The 14,195-nt window shown below is 41.0% G+C and overlaps 1 protein-coding gene across 2 annotated transcripts in view; it reads left to right on the top strand.

Moving 5' to 3' along the window:
* EVC2 (EvC ciliary complex subunit 2) overlaps positions 1-14,195 on the top strand; it is a 494,903-nt gene that overhangs the window by 10,159 nt on the left and 470,549 nt on the right. For both annotated transcript variants that reach the window (XM_086964103.1, XM_086964102.1), the window contains exon 2: positions 10,235-10,289. In XM_086964103.1, the coding sequence (XP_086820229.1) occupies positions 10,235-10,289 (55 nt within the window). The remainder of the gene's footprint in view (positions 1-10,234; positions 10,290-14,195) is intronic.

The following is a 14,195-nucleotide window of genomic DNA, read 5'->3' as shown; positions in this document are numbered from 1 at the left end:
GGTTCTGAAACTGGGATGGTGCAGTGAGCTAAAAAACGGTGTTGGATCTAGCCCTGATCTCTTGACTGGGTGAGAGTATTCTGTTTAATTCAGAGACTCTGTCCCTCACCACCCCTTGTTTTAAATATTTTTGTCCACCCTAAGCGTGGAAGGGTACACTCAGATGTGAGTCCCTTGCTCATTGCACCATCAGGATTCAAGCAAGCCGGGCCGAAGAGGCTGAAATGCCAGAAACCGGTCCCCGGTAGCTTGTTTCCTTCCCAGTGTAAGAATTGGCTTTTGTAGTTTGGTTTGCCCTGTTCCCATCATGCACTGGGACAGGAACAGGCTAATTTGCATACAGCCAGGTTCTGAAACTGGGATGGTGCAGTGAGCTAAAAAACGGTGTTGGATCTAGCCCTGATCTCTTGACTGGGTGAGAGTATTCTGTTTAATTCAGAGACTCTGTCCCTCACCACCCCTTGTTTTAAATATTTTTGTCCACCCTAAGCGTGGAAGGGTATACTCAGATGTGAGTCCCTTGCTCATTGCACCATCAGGATTCAAGCAAGCCGGGCCGAAGAGGCTGAAATGCCAGAAACCGGTCCCCGGTAGCTTGTTTCCTTCCCAGTGTAAGAATTGGCTTTTGTAGTTTGGTTTGCCCTGTTCCCATCATGCACTGGGACAGGAACAGGCTAATTTGCATACAGCCAGGTTCTGAAACTGGGATGGTGCAGTGAGCTAAAAAACGGTGTTGGATCTAGCCCTGATCTCTTGACTGGGTGAGAGTATTCTGTTTAATTCAGAGACTCTGTCCCTCACCACCCCTTGTTTTAAATATTTTTGTCCACCCTAAGCGTGGAAGGGTATACTCAGATGTGAGTCCCTTGCTCATTGCACCATCAGGATTCAAGCAAGCCGGGCCGAAGAGGCTGAAATGCCAGAAACCGGTCCCCGGTAGCTTGTTTCCTTCCCAGTGTAAGAATTGGCTTTTGTAGTTTGGTTTGCCCTGTTCCCATCATGCACTGGGACAGGAACAGGCTAATTTGCATACAGCCAGGTTCTGAAACTGGGATGGTGCAGTGAGCTAAAAAACGGTGTTGGATCTAGCCCTGATCTCTTGACTGGGTGAGAGTATTCTGTTTAATTCAGAGACTCTGTCCCTCACCACCCCTTGTTTTAAATATTTTTGTCCACCCTAAGCGTGGAAGGGTATACTCAGATGTGAGTCCCTTGCTCATTGCACCATCAGGATTCAAGCAAGCCGGGCCGAAGAGGCTGAAATGCCAGAAACCGGTCCCCGGTAGCTTGTTTCCTTCCCAGTGTAAGAATTGGCTTTTGTAGTTTGGTTTGCCCTGTTCCCATCATGCACTGGGACAGGAACAGGCTAATTTGCATACAGCCAGGTTCTGAAACTGGGATGGTGCAGTGAGCTAAAAAACGGTGTTGGATCTAGCCCTGATCTCTTGACTGGGTGAGAGTATTCTGTTTAATTCAGAGACTCTGTCCCTCACCACCCCTTGTTTTAAATATTTTTGTCCACCCTAAGCGTGGAAGGGTATACTCAGATGTGAGTCCCTTGCTCATTGCACCATCAGGATTCAAGCAAGCCGGGCCGAAGAGGCTGAAATGCCAGAAACCGGTCCCCGGTAGCTTGTTTCCTTCCCAGTGTAAGAATTGGCTTTTGTAGTTTGGTTTGCCCTGTTCCCATCATGCACTGGGACAGGAACAGGCTAATTTGCATACAGCCAGGTTCTGAAACTGGGATGGTGCAGTGAGCTAAAAAACGGTGTTGGATCTAGCCCTGATCTCTTGACTGGGTGAGAGTATTCTGTTTAATTCAGAGACTCTGTCCCTCACCACCCCTTGTTTTAAATATTTTTGTCCACCCTAAGCGTGGAAGGGTATACTCAGATGTGAGTCCCTTGCTCATTGCACCATCAGGATTCAAGCAAGCCGGGCCGAAGAGGCTGAAATGCCAGAAACCGGTCCCCGGTAGCTTGTTTCCTTCCCAGTGTAAGAATTGGCTTTTGTAGTTTGGTTTGCCCTGTTCCCATCATGCACTGGGACAGGAACAGGCTAATTTGCATACAGCCAGGTTCTGAAACTGGGATGGTGCAGTGAGCTAAAAAACGGTGTTGGATCTAGCCCTGATCTCTTGACTGGGTGAGAGTATTCTGTTTAATTCAGAGACTCTGTCCCTCACCACCCCTTGTTTTAAATATTTTTGTCCACCCTAAGCGTGGAAGGGTATACTCAGATGTGAGTCCCTTGCTCATTGCACCATCAGGATTCAAGCAAGCCGGGCCAAAGAGGCTGAAATGCCAGAAACCGGTCCCCGGTAGCTTGTTTCCTTCCCAGTGTAAGAATTGGCTTTTGTAGTTTGGTTTGCCCTGTTCCCATCATGCACTGGGACAGGAACAGGCTAATTTGCATACAGCCAGGTTCTGAAACTGGGATGGTGCAGTGAGCTAAAAAACGGTGTTGGATCTAGCCCTGATCTCTTGACTGGGTGAGAGTATTCTGTTTAATTCAGAGACTCTGTCCCTCACCACCCCTTGTTTTAAATATTTTTGTCCACCCTAAGCGTGGAAGGGTATACTCAGATGTGAGTCCCTTGCTCATTGCACCATCAGGATTCAAGCAAGCCGGGCCGAAGAGGCTGAAATGCCAGAAACCGGTCCCCGGTAGCTTGTTTCCTTCCCAGTGTAAGAATTGGCTTTTGTAGTTTGGTTTGCCCTGTTCCCATCATGCACTGGGACAGGAACAGGCTAATTTGCATACAGCCAGGTTCTGAAACTGGGATGGTGCAGTGAGCTAAAAAACGGTGTTGGATCTAGCCCTGATCTCTTGACTGGGTGAGAGTATTCTGTTTAATTCAGAGACTCTGTCCCTCACCACCCCTTGTTTTAAATATTTTTGTCCACCCTAAGCGTGGAAGGGTATACTCAGATGTGAGTCCCTTGCTCATTGCACCATCAGGATTCAAGCAAGCCGGGCCGAAGAGGCTGAAATGCCAGAAACCGGTCCCCGGTAGCTTGTTTCCTTCCCAGTGTAAGAATTGGCTTTTGTAGTTTGGTTTGCCCTGTTCCCATCATGCACTGGGACAGGAACAGGCTAATTTGCATACAGCCAGGTTCTGAAACTGGGATGGTGCAGTGAGCTAAAAAACGGTGTTGGATCTAGCCCTGATCTCTTGACTGGGTGAGAGTATTCTGTTTAATTCAGAGACTCTGTCCCTCACCACCCCTTGTTTTAAATATACATGTATAAACCCATCAGTAACGTAGTCCAAACAGATTTTCAATTTGTATACCATCATCTTTTAATACTGCAAGCATAAACATAAGAAATTCCTGAGCATCTTGCTGTTCATTCTGTGTAAATTATGAAGAACCAGAACATATATCCGGAAGATTCCGCACATCAGAAGCAGTATGGATTTTTTTTTTTAATCAGTTTTCGACTTCTCAAAAATATAATGTAACAAAGAACAAAATCTTTTTTCTGAATTTTCCATAATAGCATGCTGTAGATAAAAAAAAACACAACGTTCACGATTACATTAGCATAGCAGTTGATACCTGAACTATTTTCAAACTGATATCCTACAATATTACCAACCGTTTTCCCTTCCATTTTCTTTCCAGACTAATCATTCTTCAAAACGAGGTGACCTCCGAAAAAACTCCCCTCCACTGTGGAGTGCCTCAGGGCTCCTCCCTGAGCCCCCTTTATTCAATGTGTATACCCGTACTGTCGCAGAAGCAGTTCTCCCCTTCGGAATTCACATAGTCACCTATGTGGATGACGCGCAGCTGGTGATTGGGCTTAATAAAAAGGATAGTCACTCCCCCGGCCTGCACTCCTGTCTACAGGAGATTGCAACCTGGATGAGGAACTCCTTCTTAAAATTAAACAGGGAAACAAGCAAAATCATGGTCCTGTGAAATCGCTCCCCACTTGATATGAGAGAAATTTGGCTCACCTCCTTAGGCCTGGCTCCCACTCCTAAAACCCAGCTAAAGAGCCTGGGCGTTTGGTTGGACCAGGACCTGTCATTCAAGTCCCAGGCACGGAAGACCGCCGCCTCATGATACGATCTCCTGCAAATCTCTCTTAAAATCCTCCCCATCCTGCCGTTCCAGGCCAGAAAACATAATGGTCCAGGCACTCGTCCCGTCTATGCTAGACTACACAAACGTGCTTTATTTGGGGACCCTGTTGGCTACGAATTCCAGGCTGCAAACCGTCCAGAATCGGGCCGCCCGCCTGTTGCTGGACATTCCCCAAATGCAATAGGTCAGACCAGCCCTGAAATCCCTCCACTGGCTCCCTGTACTGGAAAGAATTCAATTTAAATCATTATGCATTGCCCATAAATCACTATTCAATACAGGCCCTTCCATTCTCAACAATATCATTCAGTCCTATGAGCCCAACAGAAGTCTTCGATCCAAATCCCTAAATCTGGCCTCCATCCCTAGGATTAAAAATGCCAGAAGTGGAGGTCGACAATTCTCTCTGAATGCTGCTAGACTTTGGAACTCTCTTCCTCACTATCTTCGAGCTGACTCCAATCATTTCTCCTATCTCAGATCCCTAAAGACACTATTGCTTCCTTAAACCTGGCTGGACTCCTCTGTTTCTGTTACGGTAAGCGCTGGGATGCCTCCGGGTAGCCATGCGCTATATAAATACTACTCAATTTCAATTTCTTCTCAATTCTTTTTTTCTTTGCAATCTCAGTTAAATCTTTATCTTATTTTCATTTTGGACGTATTAAACGTTTTTCATAAATAGGATATTCACCTAAGATAGGAGCATAGAGTCTTTTTAACCTATTGTGCTCTTTTACACAATTTACATCTGCACTAACTTTTTGCTCATCAAAATCCATCAAATACAATCCGGATAACGTTCTTACTCGAGACAATGCAACATATGCCATACCCTCCTTAAACACAGAACTTCCAATATTTAACAAAGCACTGTGTACACTTAAACCTTGAAATTTATTAATAGTCACTGCATATGCTTAACAAACAGGAAACTGTTTTGTACAAACATACATATCTTTTACAAGCAAGAAACTAACAGAACAGCGTCCAAGCTGTTTCACCTCTTCAGTCTGATCAAATTTAATCTTCAAAAATTCAATCCCATCTCTATTTGCATAACTAGCAAAGTCAACAACTTTCCTCATTGCTCCATTTACTAATCCTTTCTCAATATCTAAATTACGGCGTAATATTACCGGCAGTTTACAGATACATATAAGGTCTTTTCCAAACCAGCAGTCTTAGATATTGATTTTTCCAAAGAGTCTAATTTTGACTGCAATTTCTTTGACAAAAGAATAGTTACTCCTTCATGTTCTATTTTATCAATAGCTACCATTTTCATTATCGGTTCATTCTCCAGTTTCAACAGTTCTTCATTGAATGTAGAGCATTCTTTCAGTGTTGGCATATGGCAAATTATAGATTTCTTTTCTGCAATTCTTTGGTATATTGTTTCAGCTGCAATATTTCTTTTGGAAACAAGTTCCTTAGTAGCCAACTTTCTAAAGCATTTTTTCCATCCTTTGTTAAGACACAAATTGTAATATTTTGAAGAATATTTCCATAATCTTCATAATTTGTTTATCGCATATTCTTGATAAGTTCCTTATATTCAAAATAACTCAATGTTGACATTTCCAATACTTCCCAAATCTTTTTTAGTGTCTTTGTGAAGAAGTGTTTTAAAAACTGGTTGGCCTTTCACAGGTGTGAGTTGTAGTAGATCACCAAATACAATTACATGTTTTCCTCCAAAAGAAACATCGTAATTTGTTTTTAAAATCTGCTGCATCCTCAAATGTACAAAGGCAAGCATTACGTTTGAGACCATGCTTACTTCATCAATTACCAGAAGCTTAATTTTCTTCAGTACTCTTGAAACTTCAAAACAAGCTTCTCCAGATAGCTTGTGGTATTCCAACATATTTTCATGTTCTACTGGAAACATAAGTAGACAAAGTAATGTAATCCCTTTAATGTTGTGTGCCGCTAATCCAGTTGCAGCAGTTACAACACAAGAAAAATGTGAATCTATTTTTTTATGTAAATAACTTAACAAATATTTAATCAAGAAACTTTTTCCTATTCCAGCTTGTCCAATGATGAACATAAGAATTGGTTTAAATGATGTACATTGGCAATCATTCTTTTCATGCAGTAATCTATCTGTATCTGTTGTGTAACTTTGTGATATATTTTTTTCTGTTCAGTATTCAGACGTTCCTCCAAATTTTCCAAATCAATATTCTCCTGTTGTGCTTGCTGCATCACCGTTTCCACTTCACTCATTGCTATTGCTGCTTCATTTTCAAGTATGGCTACTCCTAGTGGATCTTGACTTTATGGAGCAAAACTCTGACTATCTTGAGAACTATCTCTAGCAATTTCAGCTGCAATAGTTCTTTCTTGATTAATCTCTTCATTCAACATTTGGAGATAGTTTGGAAAAATTGTACATTCAATGCTATCTTTACATGCATTAAAAGAATCTTCATAGCAGTCAAAATCTCCAAGTAATTCCATTTCAGTCCGCCAAGGTTTGAAGAGTTGCATAAGAGCTAAATAGAAAAACTCTCTTTTATCTTGAGTTTCACAACTTAATTTCCTGTGATTAATCAAATTTCCTTGGTCGTGTTTTACCAAACATCCTTCATATCCAATGACAGCATATTTTCCTTAATTTCTTTTTTTTGTAACATTTTCTTTAAAACTATAATGTTGCAGTATTTCATATAGATATGTTTTCCTGGTATAGACTTCTATTTGAATAGTACTTATCCAACATATTTGATTTCAGAATATCTGTACTTTCCGTTTCATTCAGTGCCAAGTATTCAATTTCATGTACAGATTTCAAAACTCGATTTCGTGTTGCAGCAAGACCTAGACTTATCCAGATGATTCCTCTTGACTTTGAATATAAATTTGCAGAAGTCAATCGATCTGAACATTCGTAGGTTCCAATTTCTCGATGTGAAAGCATCTTCAGCTGAAACTGTACATTTTTTTGCTAAGTGTCTTCTCCTGTGAAATTTTCTTCCACATTTCTTTCAATTCTGCCTTCTCAGACTCAGTAATATATGACGCGACCTAGAGAGCAACAGCAATTGAGTTATCAGCAACATATTGTATGTCCATATTTGCATTCCACATCTTCAAAATCACTGGATTGTAATCATTAATGTACTTCGATTCTTCTGTTCTTTTTATATTATAAGTATTTTTGGTTGATTCTTGAGTGATAGTATGCCTCACTAGAAACTATTAGCCTTCTCTAAAGGCATGAATACCTTTTACTGTAGAAATACTTCTAATGAACAAGGAAAGAAGTGGGAGAGATATCGCGGTTGCAATCTGAGAAAAACTATACATTCTTTCAAATGCCCAGAATCCAGCTACTCCTGCTAGGTAGAATGACATTAAAAATGTTTAAAAGCAGTGACAAGCTCTTCTAATTCTATCAAAGGCAGACAAGCACCAGTTGGGCGAGTCCTAGTCAGAACATGTTGCAGAGCCCAGCCAGACGGGCACTCTCTCGGCACATTTAAGGTGAAGCCCATGTAAGTTCCTGACCTCAGCCTGCTTCATCTTACCCTTCTGTCCTCACCCCTCCATGCAAGACAAATATTCTTCTTAGATCCTGTTGGCCTTTTCTAGTTTACATTCTGCAGCTCAGGCAGTAGGTCTATTTAATAGGGCACACCAAATTACCTTGACCACTGAGTCAATCAAGGGTATATTTTAACAACATGTAACTGATAGTTTTTATTCCCCTTTATGAAGACCAACTCTCTCACTGACCAAGAATGAGGAATAGATTGCTTATGAGCTGCATTAAGAATCACAGTAATAAACTGGGCTCAGAGAGAGATGTTTGATTATTATAGGTCTGGCGGGACTCTGTCGAGGCTTGGAGCCTTCTACTTGAAGGTTGGAGCTATAGCACCCAAATCTCTGCACTTAGGCATAGAGTCTATTAGAGACCGCAAGCCATAGGTTCCTTAAAATTGCCAGATACAGACATTTGGTTGAATGTGGGAGCACGAAGAAGGGGATTCTGGATGAGACAGAAAAAGACGCTTAACAAGCTCCCAAAAAGCAGTGCTATCTCTAGGAATGGTTGCTTGTGGTTACTGTTCTCCAGTCTCCTTGTGTAAAGTAGTTTTACTGTTATTTACCGACTGCTTGTATCTTGATCTACATGCTACTACCTCAGAGCTGACCCTTGGAATTATTTGTAATACCTTTATCACATTGTAATGAATGATGTAACAAGCATGATCAAACCATCTACACTCCCTGGATGAGCTATGCATTCTGGTATTAGAAAAGCTTCCTGACATATTGGTAAATAGAAAAAAATAACAAAGAATCCCATCAGTTGAAGATGACTGTTTGCTTCAGGCAATAAGAAAAACAAATAGGAATCCAGTAATTAGTTTACCCGAAGAGATCAGGTATCACCTTGACCCAGTGAAGCCCGTGCCTTTAGTCACAGAACTTCTTCACTTTCTCCGAAACTTGGACAACCTGTTGATTGAGATGACCCTATGGAAAAAGTCTGGATTATGATCACTTAAAATCACTCAAAGTGACCCTGAAATCGCAACCCATATAACAAAGTGAAGTAAATATAAAAATATAACCAATGATTGAGAATAATCCCCTACGGGGAAACGTTGGAGGTACTGAGGCGAAAATATAGTTTGCCCCCATGTTCATGGTGAATGAAAGGTTAAGATTGTGAAATCGCAACCCATATAACAAAGTGAAGTAAAAATAAAAATATAACCAATGATTGAGAATAATCCCCTACCTGGAAACGTTGGAGTTAGTGAGGCAAAAATATAGTTTGCCCCCAAGTTCATGGTGAATGAAAGGTTAAGATTGTGTGAAACAGAATTCAGTAGTTCACCTTGAGGGGGTGAACAAAAAATGTAAGGCACTATTCGTGGCACCAGGCTATCGAGCTGTGAACAATTTTCATGGTAAAGATGAAGTTGAAGTAACCCAGTAAAATAATAAAATATTTTTTGATAACTAAACCTATCTATAAGTCTAAATATTAATAAAGTAGTTGATCAAATAGTGCTAAGTGAGTGCAAAAAAGTTTAAAAAATGCTTAGTTGTGACTGTCAACTACTTTATTAATAGTCCAACCAGAATTGGTTAAAAACAGGTGATATTTGGACTTCTAGATAGGTTTCATTATTTGGAAACCCTTAGTCCTATGTAAATTTGGTCGGTCAACATGTTTCAGCTATCAGAGCCAATCGCTCAGCATTCTGCGGGTTGGCCTATTAATAAAGTAGTTGACAGTCACAACTAAGCATTTTTTTAACTTTTTTGCACTCACTTAGCACTATTTGGTTTTATTACCACATCAACACACAAAAGAACCAGCTCCGCTGTAAACTGGCGTTGAAGCACACTGGAAGGACACTGGGTCCTTCCAGTGGGAAGCCAATGATGAAGCATGTCACCACTAGGTTGGTGAGTGAGGGTTCTTTTTACAATTAACTTCTATGTGTTTTTTTCACCAGGTTCCACGTTTTCCCTCATAGGAGTTTTCACTTGAGGCGTCATACATATTACCAAATTGCTATCCTTCTGGGTGCATTCTTGCCTTGAACACATCCCCATAAAATAGCATCATGTGAAAACTGCCTTGTTCCCCCAACGATGGTGCCACCATTAGGGATCCTTGAGCTGCCCGGGTGGATGGCTAAGAAAGGAAGGACCTGGGCTTGCCTATCTACTGGTGCTGATCACTGCACCAGGCTGTGGTTGGGCACTGCTCTATTTGCTTTTCAGATCTCCTGTGTACTAACTGCAGAAATTATCACCAGCTTAGGCAGGCCGGGAGATGGTTGGCATACAAAATATATGGAGCTTTCACAGATTGATAGGTTTGTTGGAAGTCACTAACATAGTGGAGGTTTTGATTCACCCTGTAAAAAGCAGGAGAAGTGCTGAAACAAATCTCTGCTCTCAAGTACAGCTTTGACATTTCCATTTAATATGTAAGGACCAAGAGAAGCATGCTTCTTAATGAGGCCTTAGTGAGCTTTTATTGAAAGCACTATGAAAATTAACATGTCGCCAGTTTTGCATTGTTTACTGTTTCAAGCTCCTAAACTGCCTCCTGCACATTATGTGAGGTTATTCTCTCTTTGTTTTGAAATATCCAGGACTTCAGATGCGAACTGTGGACTCAAGAGGAAATACATTGCATCCAGTTTGGAGGTATGTTCTAAGTTCTTTTTTAGTTGGATAACATTTTCCGTTGAATGCCTTTTCCAAAATAAGTGACATTGAGCCTATATCTAAAACGTTTATTGTACACTTAAGACTGAACACTATCTACATTTAAAACAATCCAGGGTTATTGAAGTGTTTATGATGATTTGTGGATGGGTCCTCGAGCAAAATTTGGGGGAAATTTGCCAACTCATATGTTTGGGGAAACTACCTGCAATTATTTGCAGGTACGTTCTGCACTGAAAATGTATGCAGGTTCACTTCTGCCAAGGATAGCAGTTAGTGCTTTTTCAAAGTGGATTGAGAAAAGAATACCTCGAAAAATTGCTGGAGGTTATGCCAAAGGGTTTCCCAGTGTGGACATGCATTTTGCTCGTGGCAGTACATAACATTTTCAACGTTGTAATGCTATTTTGGATTTTGCTCAAGTGAAATTTTATACCTCGTTACTGTTCTGCTTGGGAAATACTTGTGCACTTAGGTGCTCTTGGAAATCTGTGCTTGGGTTAGATTTCATATTCTACTGAATTTCTTTTTGAACTCTGATAAATCAGAAATTACTAACTAGCTCAAAATTGAGGAGAAAGCATGCACAAAGACAATTCTCACTTCATTTCTGTGAATCAAGTCCAGTTTGTCTTGCATTATTCTTTGTTTTAAAATCTTCATTTGTATGAGAATTTAGAGGACACACGATAGTGCACGCCAAGGAGAAAGTTTCAGTGCTACATACAAAGTACAACCAGTACATCCATCACTGAGGGCAATTGTTTGGATTCAATGCATAGGAAAAAGATCAAGTCTCCTATTTGGAAACAAATCAATAGGAATCACCCAGATAATCCCTAAGTACACAGTGTTACCTGTATGGTGACTTGTACAGCTACCTGGTGAATCCACCCTTCCCCCAAACCAACCTCAGAGTATGAGCGGTATCTTAGAAGTAAAGGTACAGATTCTCACCACAAAAACAAGTAAGGTACACAGACTTTGAAACTGTCCAGACAACTTATAATTAATTCCATACCACCCCAGCCGACACGAATGCACACCATACCCAGATAAATATAAAGCACATCAAAGAAATTTCAGTCCGCAACCACCAACATTGCATTCCCATTGACCCATTGTCATATAGATGTTCCCCCAATGTTACCAACAGAGCACCAGACCACCTCTCAAGTAAGAGGGAGATCAACGATTATGCCCCACCTATGACCAACTTAAAAGAATGGGTGGGCAACGGGCCTGTGCAAAAAAAATCTAGCTGGACCGAAATTAACTCTCCAATGCTGTATCATCGTTTTAATCATCATTCTGTGTTGACAAAAATAGCTTCGGAGCCTCCATCAACCACTTCTCATGATGACTCGATACAGAGGCCCAGTTTTTCTCCGTAAATGTCTGTGAAAATAGATCTTGTAAAGTGAGCACCACCGCTGTAGTGGTGAAGAATAAATGCATAGTAACTATGCTGTACAGGCTCAAGGCCACCCCTCGAATATTTTCCCAAGTATTGGATTGATGGAGTAACCCTAAATTTCCAGAACCTGGTCTTCGTGCACTATATAAACAAGAATGATTATTTTGGATTTACTCTGGAGAGCCTTTGATTGCTTTGGCATCGGCTGTTACAGAAGATTCTGGATATATACAAATGCCACTTGATATGCTTTACTTAATGAAATATAACCCTAAAAAAGTTTATATGTAAGTGTTTTTTGTGATATAATCACAGAGTGAGGACACTGTCGCAGCATCCACCAAAAGCAATCAAGGGATCTTCAGAGTAGAACTGACAGAACCTTTGTTTGTATAGCATAAAGGGGGTGCCGTCCGGTCACAAGCTGTGAGCCCTAAACAGTGGGACAGTTGACCAGAATACCACCACTGAGTAGGTTGAATACCGTCCTGCAACTGGAAATCCTCAAAACACTGGAGCATGACCTTTCAGAACAAATCCTGAATGCACCCAAGACCCACCTCTGACCATTCATTTCAGAACAAGAGACTGTACCCTAACCGTGCCTCAGAAAGTAGATGCGGATGCACCTTACCTCCTTTGCTGCTGAGGCTTTTTACTTCCCCAGTGACAAGCCGTTTGGTGCACTTTTGCACTCAAAAGTTCATAGATCTTTTTCCCACAAAAGGTACCATGCTAAATTCCCATCCATGTATCCACATCTTGGGGATTCGAAAAATACCTAGGGTGTATTGATTCCCCTGGTATAAAACAAGAAACTAGATCAAATGTAGCAATATTTTGAGTTTTTTTTTAGAACAATTGGAAAAACGTGATGTGCAAGAAAGTGTATGTATTATTTTCTAAAACGGCATAAACAAAAGGTTTGCTATGCCAAGAATACCGTCTTCTAGCTTTCAGGAACAAGCAGCAGAGTTGTAAAAACAAACATTTTTTTTACCAATGTTGTGCATTCTTATAAGTGATAGACCATATTTTCTATTTGTTTTTCTGGCTTCAACCTCCTTGCAGTTTGCGGTAGAAACAGGTGTGAAACAAATGGATGAACCCAGATAGCTATTTTGCGTTCTAAAAAATAAAAACAATTCGGAATTCTGCAAAGCGTAATGTGTTATTGTTAGTTGTCCAAAAATATGCGATACCTGAGAAAGCAACTAAGTTGCAGTTTACAATAATTTTTAATTGTGTACCAACCATGCAACAATTCACATGGTACAACGTAACGAATGAATGAAAAAAATGGCATTAAGGAAAAGTGTATTATTTATGAAATGAGCACAAGACACTGAGCTTAAAAATGCACATCTCTGACTTTGCGGGTACCCATAATATCACATGATTCAGAGGGACTTTAAAAAATGTATTCTTTCTTTAAACTGGCTAACATTTAGTAGCCACACATGGAGAAAAATTCAATTGATAATATCAAATGTTGCACTTTTCTGTGTTCCCACACTGCTCCCAATAAAAATGGCACCTCACTCTTATGGCTGGGCCTAGCGCCTGCGTCGGGGAAGGCCTCAATATGTAGCATGGCAACTGGTCATAAAAATGTCCTTTTTTAAGCAATGTGGTTCATCCCCATTTCTAAACTACCCAGTTTCTCACTCCTTTTCTAAGCCAGGTTCACATTTAAATCAAGTTGAATCTAAGTAGTGTGGCTCACTGGTTAGAGGCGGCAGACCTGAGAGCAGAGGACGGCCCGGGACCAGGGTTTGATTCCCGGCGCGGCAGGTTTCTGGACCAGGGTCAGCGGACTCGATAATTCTCTCGCCTCGGTGCCCACTCTGATCAGCGATCACACTCGGCAACTCTGGGCATTAGCTTGCCTCATCTTCACTAACGGCCCCACCAGACCGCCAGGGATGCCTGGTCTTACCCTGGAGATACCCATTAAGGGACCATCTCTCAGGGAAGCCAGGAAGGGTTTCGCAGCGGTCGAAGCGCCTTGGGACCCTCCGGGTAAGTAGTGCGCTATATAAATGCCTATACATACATACATACATACATACATACATACATACACTGTACATTCAATAGTAAATAAAAAAGTAAATAAATAGTAAAATACGAGTGCAAAAAATATAGTGAAAAAATATACATTTATAGTGCAAAAATAAGACTTCAGAAACTGCTTAGTAAGGTATTCACTACCCTGGATAAAACCAAACCAACACCTGTTCAAAGCCTTATCAGTTCATGTTATTCTTACCCACAAAGCCTTGAAACGTTTACTTCACCATGCACCAATATTACACGCCTGTCTTGATCAGCTAACGTTTTTGTGTCCTACTTCTCAAAAAGCACTACTATGTAAGAAACTTGTGCTACATTAATCACTTCGGTCCTGACCTATAGTGTAACGGATGGTACACAGTCGTCAGGTGGTGGAAGATATTAAGTCTGCC

The sequence above is a fragment of the Lissotriton vulgaris genome, chromosome 3_2 (genome assembly GCF_964263255.1).
Source record: "Lissotriton vulgaris chromosome 3_2, aLisVul1.2, whole genome shotgun sequence".
Taxonomy (NCBI): domain Eukaryota; kingdom Metazoa; phylum Chordata; class Amphibia; order Caudata; family Salamandridae; genus Lissotriton; species Lissotriton vulgaris.
This window is presented reverse-complemented; position numbering and strand designations above follow the sequence as displayed.